At 39.3% G+C, this 15,598-nt stretch overlaps 1 protein-coding gene across 3 annotated transcripts in view; it reads right to left on the minus strand.

The window, feature by feature from the left end:
* Positions 1 to 12,222: 12,222 nt before the first annotated feature.
* Positions 12,223 to 15,598, minus strand: part of PDGFD (platelet derived growth factor D) — a 140,577-nt gene continuing 137,201 nt past the window's right edge. For all 3 annotated transcript variants that reach the window (XM_062020397.1, XM_062020398.1, XM_062020396.1), the window contains one exon: positions 12,223 to 15,585. In XM_062020397.1, coding sequence (XP_061876381.1) covers positions 15,451 to 15,585 — 135 coding nt within the window. In that variant the 3' untranslated portion in view covers positions 12,223 to 15,450. The remainder of the gene's footprint in view (positions 15,586 to 15,598) is intronic.

The following is a 15,598-nucleotide window of genomic DNA, read 5'->3' on the forward strand; positions in this document are numbered from 1 at the left end:
CCGTCCTCCGCTGGCCAGTTTTGAAACACTTCAGAGTCCTTCTAGACTGAGACTCTATAATGGACACACACAGACCCTTCTTTTTCTAGACCAATTTAGTGCCATTCAAAAATTTCTTAAGTTTGTACTTTTTCTCCACACACTAAACAAGACTGCCTTAGTACTTATTTCTGAGTAAGGTACCATGTTTACAGTCCTGTAGAAAATTCACTGCTGTCTGGTTTACATTAGTTCCCTTTCAATAGTTGTTTGCCTACATGTACCAGATTATATTGGCATAGCATATTTTAACCTCAGTGGACCTCTTTAAAACAAAATGACAGTTTAGGTAAAAGTGCTGGGAACATATGCTTTCCACAGAAAACAAAGATAGCCAGGTGAACTCAGTAACTTTGAAAGAACAGAGAAAACAATAATTTAAATATGCATTTAGCTACCAAATCTTTGGAACCATGACTTTGTACTTCAGTGGGGAAACAGGATCCTTCACAAGAAGTCATACTTTGTTTGAAATGCAACTATTTTTTTCTGTTTTGTTTTTGTTCATTTGTTTATTACAGAGAATTCCTAGTCAGGGAATTGGACACTTGCCCAATTGATCACAATGGGAATCTGTGCAGTGAAAAAAGGATATATATTTATGTAAAGTTGCATATGATAAAGCTTCTTAATGAAACCATGGCTTTTTTGACAATGAAATATACCCCCCCCTGCGTGTAGCAAACTTCTGTAAGTTCTATGGAAGGCTCTGGTGTGAGTTGTTCTGGTAGTATTTCTTTGCCAAGCTGTTCAGATGCCAGCCTCAAAATCCAAAATGGCAACATATACTTTTGACAACTGGTAAGGTAGTGAAGGTTTCTACCTCTCTTAAAGACTTTTCAAAATTCCCAGTTTATTTCTTGTGACTGTAGAGCTTTAAGAACCTTTTGCTGATTGCAGCACAGCATTACTCACAGAATATTTGTTGAGGAATTGGCACTATTTACAGTGCATCAGCAGCAGGAGTGACAGGTAACACTTAATTACATATTGAAATGCCTATATGTTTTACTATGAACATTCAGCATGAAAAAAAAGCGTTATTTTATTAACAACACTAATGCTCAATCTGACTATTGTTTCTCATGGCAGGTGGTATTGCTGAGATCACAAAGCTGTAATCAAAACATACTAAGGTAAGACTGATCATTTTCTGAACTTGCTGGATATTTACAGTTGAATATTGTCTCACCTTGTGCCTTTGCAGTTCCATGCAATTGCACAATTTCATGTAGTTGTAGCTGTTTTCTTAGACATTGGGGTTTTTTTTGATACAAGTGTCCATCATCTAACTGACTTTCCTTCCTTCCTTCCTTCCTTCCTTCCTTCCTTCCTTCCTTCCTTCCTTCCTTCCTTCCTTCCTCCCTCCCTCTCTCCCTTTCTCTCTGCCTGCCTGCCTTCCTAAACCGTAAACAAAAACTGTGAATTTAGTTAACTAAAAGAAATAATTATTAAAATTTAAGAAATTGTGATAAAGAATTTACTTCCAATGCAATATAAAATTGAACATGCTCAGCACCATTCTGTCTTGGAACAGGGTGGTCCTGCCTTTCTCCACCTAGCTTTTCCTGCCATCTCAGAGAGCTAATTCTGATTTCTTCTATTTTTGGTTAATTTTCATCCAGATGGTCTAGCACACTATATGACTATGCAAGTGTTTACAACAGTGTGGGTGAAGCAGAAGAAAATAATGTCCACAGGAGTGATGCCAAGGTACTGGAACTTAGCATTTTGAATGAAGCACAGACAGTCCTAAATCAAAGTGACGTTTTGAAACCTTATTATCATCAAGAAATAAACATGCACACAACAGCTTTACTGAATTTCAGTCATAAACAAGTCTTTTTGAGATTCAGAGACTGAAGCTGTATCCTCTAGACATGCCCAGTTTGATGAAACCAAACCAGAATGAGCAGCATCCACATTAACCTGTTGGCCAGTCTATGGTGGACTCATCTTCCAGCTCTTGGACCCTTCTTCCCCTCTGTCACTTGTCTTTCTCTCTAAAGCTATACCTTAAATCCAAAATCTTATTAACTGCAGAACCTTGATGTTTCATATATTCTGTATATAAACAGTGTATTGCTATTTCTACCTCATTGTGAAACAGTTCTTGCAAGTAGTCTTTCTGGCTAATATTTTTTATCTCAAAAAAGTGGACAAGTAATATTTTTAAGCTCAATTATGATACTTCATGTGTTTAATTAAAAAAATGTTTTGAGAAATAAACTATAGCACAAACTGGTTTCAGGTTTTAGAAACTGTCTCTGTTTACAGGATCAAAACAAAATTAATCTAGAGTTTCTCTACAGTTTGAAAGCAGCACTAAATTAAACGTTATCTTCTCTATCATTCTGCCAGTGCTGCAAGAAATACAGCATTATAAATAAGATGCCACAGTAACTCTCTTGCACTTTAATGTCCACAAGGCTTCTTAGTATTTGTTTCATTGCAATCTAGGGTTTCTTCAGCACAGTAAGAAGCCCAAAGACGATTTCAGAGAGGGCGAAAGGATAGTTTATAACATGCTACTTGACCCATTCCTCAACTAATAAAATTAGTTCTACCCTCTGTGATACCTGAATGTCATGGGGAGTTAATCATCACAGCTTTCAGTCTTTACACATTTCCTGTCAGGCTTACTGCGTCATGGGTTCCCTCAACCTAACATCTCTTCTCAAGTGCATATTCCTCATCCTCTCCACGTTATCCTGATGAATTATTTCTTTGGGCATTTTCTAGTAATATATCACATATGCCAGTGGGCTCCAGGTTGAATCAGTCAATATATTAGGAGTCTACAAAAATTGAGAATTTCAAAAGTGATTTTTAATATCCATTTATGTGACTGGGAATAATAAATATACCTTTGTTGTTGTTGTTGTTTTGTTTGTTTTTTTTTCTCTGAAACCAGAAGCAGAACCTTCTGTATCACTTCAAAGACAAATAATTAAAATTTTGCGAGTGCTAGTTTTTGTCATTACATCTGCAGCATTGACAGTTTCTCTGAGTGTTCCATGTTTCAGCCATTTCCAGTAGTTTTTGTCATCATTTTTTGCTCTTGAGTGAGCAATGGCCAACGCCAATGAGATTTGACTAAGCAAGATTAATGCAGGGACAATAGGTGTGATCAGGGGTTGAAAATCACCTGTGAAACACAGGTTGGAAATGAATCTATTTAAATTTGTGGTGGTTTAACCCTGGCTATGTCAGATGGCCATCAAAGCCACTCTATCACTCTCTCTCTTCAACTGAAGGGGGGAGAGAGAGTGTAGCAAAAAGTTTGTGAGTCAAGGTAAGGACAGCGAGATCATTCAGCAATTACCGCCATGAGCAAAAGACTCAAACTGGGGAGAACTGGTTTGATTTATTGACAATCAAAGCTGAGTAGGGAAATGAGAAATAAAAACTGAATCTTAAAACACCTCCCCTTACCCCTCCCTTCTTTCTGAGTTTCTACCTCCTCCCCCCAGCAGCACAGAGGGATGGTGAATGGGGGTTGTGGTCAGTTCGTCACAGACGGTATTCGTTGCTATGTCCTCTCAGGGGAGGGCTCCTCCTCACACTTCCGACTGCTATAGTGTGGAGTCCCTTCCATGTGAGACAGTCCTCTATGAACTTCTCCTACATGGGTCCTTCCCATGATTTACAGTTCTCCATGAACTGCTCCAACATGGGTCTCATCCACAGAGGACATAGTCCTTCAGGAACGAACTGTTCCAGCGTGGGTCCCCTACAGGGTCGCAAGTCCTGCCAGCAAATCTGGTCTGGCATGGGCTCATTTCTCCATGGGTTACTAGGTCCTGCCAGGAACTTGCTCCACTGTGGGCTTCCCGTGGATTCACAGCCTCCTTTGGGCATCCCCCTGCTCTGGTGTGGGGTCTTACCTGTGCTACAGGTGGATCTCTGCTTCCCTGTGGCCTCCATGGCTGCATGGGTAGGGCCTCACCATGGGGTGCAGAGGAACCTCTGCTCTGGGCCTGGAGCACCTCTTCCCCTCCTTCAACACTGACCTTGGTGATTGCAGTGATGTTGTTCTCACACATTCTCAGTCTCTTCTACTGCTGCAGTTTTAGTATCTTTGTGACAACCTCTTCCCCTTCTCCAATATGTTAGTCACAGAGATGTTACTTCTGTCACTAATTGGCTCAGGCTTGGTCAGTGATGAATCCATTTTAGAGCTGTCTGGCACTGGGTCTATCACATATAGGGGAAGCTTCCATCAGCTTCTCACAGATGCCACCTCTGTAGCCCCCCTGCTACCAAAACCTGGCCACACAAACCCACTACCATACTTCAGCTGTTTTTCTCAGACAAATGGTTTTGAGTGAGATTTTTATCTTCCTCCTTTCAGGAAAACCTCCACAGAATGTAAGTATTTGTGGGAACGACATCACAAAAGTTTCTAAGTTTCACTATTTTTCAAACTAGTATCACACATGGGGAAAGCTGGGGAAACTGAAAACACCGTTTGCATTCATTTTTGGAATGTTTCCTAGCTTGTGGTTATATCACACTGATGCATGTAAGTAAATACTCAGTGCACACTAAAGGCTTTGACTTAGGTGAAGCATGGTTGTTCTGAACCCCACAGAGAGGTTTTCCCTCTCATTTCACCAACATATCTTTCTTGCATTCAGGATCTAATAGAAAATAATCGGCAGAACTGCAACAAAAAGAATCCCCGTTTATTTGTGGACCAGATCAGTTAACTTGTGAATCCAATGGGGAAAAAAACCGTGATGAGGGTGAAATGCTTCTGAACCTTGCCTGACACACAGGGATCTGAAAAAAAGTGGAGTAAAACAGCTATGCTGAACTAGAAATAACAGTTAGGACTATCAAGTTGTAAGCTGTGAGCATGTACCCAAACTAAGCTTGGGAGCTGGGGGTTTGCTATAGAACAAACTCTAGAAACAATTGTAATGATCCATGCCACGAATGACATGATATATGATATTGCATGCCTGAAAAGAATTAGTACTCTACAAGCATGAGAAATCCATCTGCCATCCATCCCAAAGGAAGGAGGAACTCATATAGTTTCCTCTGCATCACTCCATCCATTTCAGTTAAATTCCAAACAACATTCAGGCACAGTAGATTTCTCAGCCACTTGTACATTCTCTTGTAATAATTCTTTTATGGGAACTTAGTCTTCCTGTCATTAGCTGCAATGTACTTCATAACTGGCCACTGCTTCAGCCTGTCCTATCAATTCAAAATTAATTGACAGGAGGTTTATGTTTTCTACAGTTTTCATGACTTTTTTGTTGTATTGCATCCTGCCATTCAGTTGTCAAAGTGAATGAACAGTATTGTTTGCCAAAAGACAGAGGAAAGGACTTCACAGTGATCTATAATCTATATTTAGTATCAATAGATTTTAGGATGAAGTAATGGATGATGTAATCATCATAGTCAGTACAGCTGGCAAACACTGCCTTGGAATAGGAAGTGTAAATAGATAGTATTTTCCTCAAGAAGGAAAATTATTAGCAGTGCAATAGTGTGCTTGTGCTTCAATTTACCTTACTGCCTACAAAGCACAACAGTATCTCTGCATTTTGGTGTTATAAGTGCTATATTTGTGGAGTTTCTTTCTCTGGAGGTTTTCAAAACCTGCCTGGATGTGTTCCTGAGTGACTTCATCTAGGTGGATCTGCTTTAGAAGGGGAGTTGGACCAGATGATCTCTAGATGTGCTTTCCAACCTCTATCATTTTGTGATTCTGTGATATCAACATGATATTTAACAGGCATAGCTGTATTTACTATTTACTGTTTAAGTTGAAAACTGTCTAACTATAGCATCTTAAAATAGAGTGTTGGAAGGAAGAGATGGAGTTCATTCTTTGCATAAACAAGTGGCAACAGTAAATCTAGATGACCTTTCTTCAAAGGCCAGGGAGTGGTGTATTTAGTTATGGGTGACTCCTCAGCTTAATTACTCAGCTTTACATCTACAAGTGTATCTGCTGGGACCAGCCTTCGAGCTTCAACAAAAACAACACATAAACTAATCCTTCTGCATTACCTTGTATGAGCTACTCTTTGAGGTACCACTTGCTAATTAGCTGTATATACCAGGAACTCAACGAGGATGGGTCAGCCACAGCACTCACACTCAGCTGGACAGTTAGACAGTCTTGTCAAGGGAATGCTTTGCGTTCTCCATTGTTCTTCTCTGGGGTGCTTTACATGCTTGTGTTCTGGACGGAAAAGTTGCCCTGAAAGGACCTGTTTCACTCCTGTCTTAGAGGAGATAGACTGGGCCAGAGGTGTGTATTTAGTCAGAGGAATCCCCTGTCTTATCAGACACCTCAGTGTCACTGGGTTTCCAGGTCAAAGATCCAGTTAGTTTTCCAGTTCTAGTAAATGATAAATAATGCAAAATCACAATATCAAACTGAAAGAAAGATTCTTGAGGCCAGACTAATCTTATTGCTGCTTTTAAAGAAAAGAAGGCTCAGATTTCTTTGATGTCTTATAGATCTAAAAGCATGATGTTAGCAATCTTTCAAGACTTGTGCAGAAGAAGTAAAACTGCAAAATTCATTAAAAAAAATTCAGCTGAAGAATTTCAGTGAGCTATAAGTAGCAACTTTCAGTAACCACATTACCATTGAGCAGACTTTTAATGGTTCCTATGTGAGCAATGGAAGCCTGGAAGAAAAATGAGTAGCTCTTTCATAGTAAGGGTATTAAAAGCCTTCAGAAAAGCCTTTCAAAGAAAGGTTTTATACACATGTATATGAAAAGCATATATAATACATATTTTATTTATATAGATGAATACGTGGCTGTATTTATACATTCACAGAGATATTAGCAAGGTGTGTTTGATGAGAGGATTGTTCCATCTTGGATAAACAGAAGAGAAGCAACTGCTTGAAAACAAATGTAATTAAAGAAATTACTCAGAAAACTTTCTGAGACTAGAAAAGACCCCACAACTTCAGTGTAGTATATGCTGTTGTACACTAAATTTCTTAGTTATTCAGTACCATTATCAGGTGCTTTACACTCAGGAAAGTTCATAAGGTCCTTAGCAGTTTTCAAGGACCATTCATATAATTTGCTTTTCCTGGAGTATGCAGTCACCTTGAGTTATCTTCAAATTAAAGGGCTTAGCATGATCTTTTAAAGTTTTTAGCATTTATGATAGGAAACTTTTAGCATATTTTATGCTGCACTCCCAAAATCATATAGTTTACAGAGGTTTTATAGACAGTAAATATCAATATTGTGTGTCAGCTTTCACTTTGATAAGCTAAACAAATGTCAATTTGCTTCTTTGGATAAATTAGTTGTAGAGTGTCCACTTGTAAGCCCCTAAAGGACAGTATCACTGAGTATCAGACCATAGTTTAGAGGGTCATAATGCAGTGGAAAAGGCAGCAGATATCAAAGGGAGTTAGCAGATGCCTCTCAAGCATAGTTTGTAGGTGAGATATACATAGTTTGTCAATTTGTAGCCACAGTTGATTATTCATTAACTTCCTACATGAATATACAATCTTGTATTTCTGAGTCTAAAGGCAAATTGTTGTCTTTAAGCACATGCTAGACACAAGGAAACTCCCTCAGCACAGATACAAAAAGAATAAAAAAATTGATGTTTTTTTGTTGTTTTTTTAAATGTAGACATGCAACCCCAGGTGAGCTCAGCCCTATGCAATGAGTACTCTTTGGTATCTGTTTTTCACTAAGCACTGCAGTGAAGTGCAAAAAGCAGTGGTTTAGTATTTGATGATGGTTGCATAGCTTGTTAAAATGCTTGTCAGAGAAAAGAACTTATGTACTCAGATAAAACAAAAAGCACTCAATGCTGGCCAGAGCTCTGTGCAATCAGCTGATTATATTAAAATGCAAGGACTACTGTTCATTTGCTCCTTGAATTAGCTTTAAGCAGGAGGACTTTTTAAAGGATACTTCCATTTTGATTATCAAAATTGCTGACTTAGCTTGTGTTGTTCATTCCAGGTATTCAGCAGCTGCATTTCTCAGTGAAACTAATTTGCTTACCTTTTCTTATCAAGGTCTTAATTTGGACCCAAGTGTCTTCATTTTCATTGAAAAAAACAATTATTCTCCTTCACGGAAGCCTATATGGCTTATCTTCATTTAATAATCAATTGTGTAATTGGTGTTAATATACAGTTTGACTGGTAAAATTGCAGCATTTTGCGTATGTGGGGTTATTTGAATACTGAAGCTGCAACTTCCTATAAAGCAATCGATTCCTCGAGGGCACACAAATCCTTGCCTGACCTTTTGAAATAAATTAGTAACAGAATCCAAGGGCTGGTATTTTGATATAAAGGTTGCAATGAATGCCATCTGTCGGGTATTGGAACAGTTTAATGAAGGCTCGTTTTACGTCAGGTACCCTCTGAGTTCAGGAAGATGATCTGGGGGATGTGTTGCAGCCCAGTCTGTATGTTCCAGTAAGACTGGACAATTTGCCTGCATATGACAATGAGAAAATTCATCAGGAGGCTGCAAAATACTGCAGTCTCCAATCTTTTCACAATTTATGAAAGATTCCTCTGTGATGGCTTGCTGAACACTGTTAGTGGCTGCTGAGTCTGGTGGCCTGAGGGAGGTGAGGCTGCTGCAGCTCTATGCACCTGTGTCTAGCCTGCAGCAAGACAGAGCATGTATGTCTCATAGACATACACATGTGCATGTGCAAGTAGGTTTCAGTTGACCCCAAGACCTCACCATCTCTTGGGCAGTTTCCCTGCATCCTCTGGTCCCTCCAGCAACCGACTTAGCCTCTCCAGTCACTGGCACCACAGACTCATGGACCTCTGGCCCAACCCCAGGAGCTGTCACTGGCACATCACACACACTCCTGCACAGAAGCCAGAGTCCTTCATCTGGAACAATGTCTTGAAATGGGGTTTAGTGAGAGACCAGGACAGATTGTACTGGACACACACAGGGCACGGCTAGGGTTAAACTCATGGGTTAAGGCTCTCCAGGCCAGTCTGGAGTGAGGGACTTTGGGATTCATTGGTCTGATGATGTCACTGTGGCTCTCTCCTGTGCCAGTGTGTCCCTCTGCTCCTTCTTCTGTGTGTGGACAAGCCTTCAGTTGTGCAAGCTAACAAGTTGTGTCTGTGTAACTAATAAACCAAGTATTTACTACATGTTGGGAGAAAAAGTCTTCTTGCAGGGATATTTGGCCCTTCTCCGTGTAGCACCTAAGATATGTGGTTCTGTTCCGTTCCTTGAATTATCATACCAGTGGTACTACTAGGTAAGTGTGGGGCTAGGAGCTCAAAATTCTGTCTACTTTTGCAGGAAGAAGGGTCTAGGCACCATGAACTGGAGAGTCTTCCCTGAGCCACACCTCTCAGTGGAGGTACAAGACTTTGTCAGACTTTTATCTGTCTCTTGTTTCCACAGAGTATGTCAAAATAATCTATTTTTATATAGAAACTATTTTTCTATATTTTTATAAAGTCTACTCATAGAGTGGAGTCTCCGTCCTTGGAGAAATTCAAACCTCAACTGGACATAACTGGACAACCTGCCACAGGTGCCCTTGCCTTGAGTAGAGTTGGACAAGACCATCTCCAGAAGTCACTTCCCAAATCACAGAATCACAGAACCTTAAGAGTTGGAAGGGACCTTGAAAGATCATCTAGTCCAACACCCCTGCCAGAGCGGGCCACTTAAGCCAGCCTGTGATTCTTCAATGCATAATAGTTTTTCATTTTTGGGAAGGGAATCCACTTTCTTCATATCCTAGGTACAAGTGGAGATACTGTAAATCATAACAAACCAAATTGATTTCTTTATTCTGTTTAGTAAAAGACTGACTATGGTGGTGGATAGAAAAATATGAAAGAATTGTATGGCACAGTGATCCTCTGGAGCACCTTAATGTTCAAAAGGGTAAACAGATTTCAGACTCTGCTGAGAGTTCATCCAGAGCATCCGCTACTTGAGGTGATACTCTCCAAACTCAAACACAGAGCAAAAAGGTTAAGATGTCTGCTCTTCCTACTTAGCTAATAAAATGCAATGAATAAAATGTAAAGGGTTTTCTTATGCCATTGCCCTTTATATAAAAATATTTGAAAGGCACCTAATTCTTTTTATCCTGTTCTCTTCATACTGGTTCTGAAACTTAAATTCTTCCAGATGAAGTAGAAATCCTTTGTCAGCTACAAACTGGAGCATCTAACACAGTAACTGCTATTAGGTAACTAGTTTCATTTTTATTAAAGCATGTCTGTGTCACAGTAACTTTCTATAAGCAATACGCAAAGGAGGTTTTGAAACTCAGTTTCCAAAATCAAGTTTCATAAATTCAATTTTGAAGTATCATTTTTACTACCTGTAAGGGAATTCCAGAACAAGTTTTAGGTAAATCAAATTTTAGAAGGCAGTCTAGTATGTAGAATACTTCCTCCCTACTATTCATGGCAGAATAATTGTTTTGGAATCCAATTTCTTGAAGAAGTCTTGAAAAAGAAATGCAAGATCAAATTTGTGCTTTAAACACTTAAGGCAGATTTTCAAGGCCTGTCAACAAATGACCAAATAAATTATGAATGTTATGTACTTCAGCACATTTGACCAAGACTATCAATAAACAGAGTCAAAGTTCCTAGAATGAGAGACCAGAATACTAATTTCTGCATTTTCATGAGCTGCTGCACTGGAGTCCCTGGGAGAATGAGTACAAATTGGACATCTGTTGAATTTGCATTACAGCAGTGTAACAGGGCAATGTACTCTAGTAAAGAGCAAGGGAAATCTTAAATGAATTTGCAGGGAAGTATTTTTATAGCTGTTGCAGACCTTAAAATCGACTAGAAGAAGAATGTTTAAAAAAACACATTGTTTTTTAAAAAAATATAATGGTGAGTTCCTGAACAACCTGAGGAACCACACACTTTTTCAGTTGAAGAGACACAGAGCTGCTTTTCATGTTGCAGGTCTAGAAAAGCTTTCACTCACGTGAGCATAAGGACAAACTGATAATGTTATTAGCTAGGCATTAGTTACATAGGTGCATAGCCATGCCAGATGAGTGGAGCTTTATACCATCCTCAAACACTCATCAACTGTTGAGTTGCTATCTACACAGTACCTTTAGTGACTTTCTGAAAGGTAAAAAATGTCTCCTCCACTCACTAAATATGTTCCTGATCACTGTACACAAGAGATCTGCTTCCTTTGTTAGGAAATGTCTCTTCCGCATTTAAAAAAAACCCCACAAAAACCCACAGGAAAACATATGAATACTTTCTCTGAGTAACAAGGACCAGACTGAAGGGGATAAATATGCTTTTCTGAACAGTGGACTGTTCCAGGTCGGTGGCATTACCATACAGAACAAGGCACACATGCACAAGGAGAGGCTGTAAGTGCTGGATTCACAGACTGTATGCTGTCTGTGTTTCCCAAATCAGACCCAATGTCTAGCTAGTGAAGAATTACTTGGGAAAAAAGATTCATGTTCTTATGCAGTCCAAGATCTAGCGAAGGCCCAAGACTGCTTTAGCTTAACACAAGAACATTAAATTGAAAGTTAGTTACTAAAGCTATGAGAGTTATGTTCCCGACAGAACACCACTAAATTTGTGTCTGCCCAAGCTGGGGGAAATGCATTAAGTCACAAGAGTAGATTAAATTTCTCATCTCAAGAGGCTTTTGTTCCTCCAGTTGCCTTGCACACAGCTGTTGAATTCTTAGCTGTGCCCTTGTTCAGGTGAGATGCAGAGCTTCAGCAGGAGCTTCCTTTGCCAGTAAGGAGCAGCTTCAATAGGACAAGCAAGGACATCTCTACTGGAATCAGGCCAAGCCAATGAGGGCTGAGACCAGCACTAAGACTGAGGGAGCGCTCAAATCCAGCTATCATCAGAAATGCTGTGCTGCTGTCACATTGCTGCTGCTTTGCAAGGAAACTGTCAGCTCCTTCAGCTTGGTGATTTAAACTCAGTTATCCCAAAACTGTACATTGGTACTTCCCTGAAGCTCCAGGGAATAACTGCTAAAATTGACAAGGAGACATAGCATGGATGCTGTCATGGTGTAGAAGTGTCTTCCAGTAAATTATGAGATATAGTTCATCCGAATTCTGAAAAATCACTCAGAGTATCTTCTTTCAAAAGCAGTATTTATTTTTTCATCAAGATAAGACACATTACATACTGCATAAAGTAAAAATACTGCTAGGAAAGCTGCATTTAACTGAGATAACAAAAAAAACCCTGTATAAATTGCACTTGAGAAATAGGCTCTATCCTGGAAGAATACAGTAAATAGAAAGCTAGTGAGTGGTTTGAAATTAAGAATCTTTCTGAATTTCCTTTGAAAAAATATTTATTTTGGGGAGTTCCAATTCCACCAATAAAAATTAACCAGATTAGTTTTTTTAATAGCTTTTAAGTTATAATAGTATGTAAACAACATAGCAATTATTACATAGACAAAGGAGAAAATAAATGCATAGAAAAACATCTCTGTAATTTCTGCTAATAAATAAAAAGTTTTGTTGGTTTCACCAGGGTCACTGCAGTCTGGGGCTTGGGTTTCGGGGATTTTTTTCTTACTTCACACTGCAACATAAAGCCACAAATAGTTCCACTCATTACTAAGTGTCCCAGGAGTAATATGTTAAATTTTGTGACTCGTTAGCCTACATTTAAGAAAGTAAACCCAACATTAAGCAAGAGGATAAGCCCTATTATACCAATCTCTCTTTACTTTGCAGAGGAATTTTTCTGCTGGACCTTGGCATCCATTGCTGCCTATATCTAATTCAGTTAGTTAAATTAGCAGCTGTTCAGCCTTTAGAATGAGTATTCATATCATCTACCTTTGCTCAAATCTGGTTTCTGATCTTTCTGCATAGTCAGAGAAAGCTCCCACATTGAGTGACTTCAACCTGGGAGCTAAGGCACACTTTGGAAGAGGCTCTCTCTCTCAATCACCTGTAGCAGAAGCTTAGGGTTCCAGACAAAGCTGGATCCCCCCAAAATAGGAGATGTGCATACCCCTTCCAACACATGGCTGTTAGGTTGGAGACTGAGCAGGCAGAGGTACATGGGAGATGCCAGGTGCAGTGAATATCTGGTGCACATTTTCCTCTGCGGGAGAGTGGGAATGAAAGGACCATTCAAAGCAAGAAGTTATATGAAACTAATATTTCCTACAACCAATGCTGTGAGGTCAGAGCACTCAGGCATAATTTGGGCATAATTCAGTCAGAAATATACATTGGAGTACACTGTCTCAAAAATGATCAGCATTGCCAAGTCTGCCAATGTCATGCCAATTGCATGCAAATTTCTTCCAAAATTAGCTAAAAGTATATGATGGCTGGGTCAATCATGTTACTAAGCTGGAGACAGAAAAAGAATGAATTACTCCTTAAACAGTCCTGAACTAGGAAATGAAACTGGCAATCTTTGGTTACAGTGGTGTTCTTTTAATGTGAATTGCTTTCAAAATGATGAATCTCTTCCCAAGTCAGCACTCAGGAGCATTTAAAAATAGATATCTGGGAGCCAGAGAGGAAAAATTAATATAAATAATAAAAATTCCACACACTTTGAACCTCAAAGGTTAAAGTACAGGAAAGAAAGCAACACAACACTTCTAAAGGATGTTTCAGTAAAGTTTGTCTAAAAATATAAAAGATCACTTACAAAATACTTCAGCTGATAAAGTCAGAACGTTAGGGCACTTTTGTAACAAAACTGTAGATTGCTAAAATATTATTGCTCAATGTTACACTATAGTACATGCCAGTTTCCACTAATTATAACACGCTATTTTCAAACTACTTCACTCTTTCAAAGATACAAAAACACAAGAGGCAACACAAACAAGATGAATCAGGGCTGCCTATGTCTGCTATTAAATATAAAACCTCAGCCATTACATGTGCTGCTCAGTTCCCCCTGTTACATTCATGACACAAACTCCAATTTGCGGCACTTAAATTTGCACAGATTTTACTCTTCTGGAGCAGCACTTAAAAATCTTTAAAGCTAGTTTGGAAGGGTTTTTTTCCTTTCTCAGCTAGAGCACTTTATAGGAAGCTATGCCGTAGGTTTTAAAGTGCTTATTTTATTAATTATGAAATGATGTTTAATAATATTCTTCTGGAAGTTAATAAATGATGTACATTTTCCATGACAGACAGACATTGCTTAATGAGCAAATATGCCTCAGCAGAATGCAATCAAAAAGAAATTCACTGACAAAAGTTTAACCATGGCAATACACAGAGCTGAAATGAGAAAACTAACGTCTGATAACTAAGATTAATGCATATATGACAAAGTTATAATAATTCATTTTTAAAACAAACAAACCCCAAACCAAATAACAATAATTAAATCTCAAGCACAGTTTTATTTCCCAGTAACACAACTGCAAAACAAATCAATATTTTCAACAAACAAGTGCCCCATCTTCATTGCCTGTGTAGGGAAATATGGCACTCCTCAAACCGCAGCAAGGGAGATACAAGGGGAGGGTTGTCTCTCCCTTTTTTTGTGGAGGGGGCTCCTCTTGGGCAACTGTGGGCAGCTCTGGGCAAGGGGTAGGAGTCCAATCCAGGTAGGTAGAGACTAGAACTGGCCCAGCCCATAGGGATTTGCCTGGGGACCTGGCAGGAGTCCCCTCTCGCAGAAGCACCATGCTGATGGCTCCCATGCAGTCATCACGGAAAAAGTACCAGCCTCTGCACCCCACTACTACCACCAGTGTGCCAGTTTATCCAAAGCATCTACTCATTTCAGCACATGATTTGCTCCAGTACAAACAGTCAGAATTGACTTTACTGGTGTGTTGTTTCATGTAGTGATGGATTTTCCTCATTATATCTCACTCTGTTGGGCTGTAATGCTGGGAAGTTCCTTCTTGGAGCAGGACAAATCATTTTGCACTCATACAGGCTCAAATTCTCTCCTCATTTATACCCACAAAACCCTACTGATTGTCAGGAGAATTAAGCAGGTAGAAATGGCAGCAGAATTTGAGTGTAAGAACTAGTGAGTGAGAAACAGAAACATTATTTCATTGCCAGCTACCATAAATGCCTACGCAACTGATGTTTAATATCAGTCAGCATTGTGTGCCTAAGGACTACAAATGAGCTTTAAAAATCTCCACCCTCAGAATCTAGCTACAGATAATCATAATCCTATATTCTTGGATGCTGATACATAAATCTATGATATACCTGTTCAGCTGCCATGGCACTAATCAGCACAGCTATGCTGAAACACAGCGATCATTTTTGCTAATTGCAAACGCAGCCTAGTAGCAAAGTTCAAATGATTAGTGAGTAAAGGTCCTCAGAGCAATCCTGCTTAAAAGTAAACATTTGGTAAGCTGCAATTAGTGTGTCTTGGTTTTTTCTTATCTTTATTTTTTATCGAGGTGGCCTTGAACTGCAGATACAATCACAACGCTCATGGTGATCCAGCTGTATATCTATTAAGGACATGTTGTTCCTGGTTCTACCTTTTCTTCTGGGATGCCCAGCCTCAGGGACGAATTTCAGCACCTGGGAGGATCAA

Source organism: Colius striatus, chromosome 1 (genome assembly GCF_028858725.1).
Source record: "Colius striatus isolate bColStr4 chromosome 1, bColStr4.1.hap1, whole genome shotgun sequence".
NCBI lineage: Eukaryota > Metazoa > Chordata > Aves > Coliiformes > Coliidae > Colius > Colius striatus.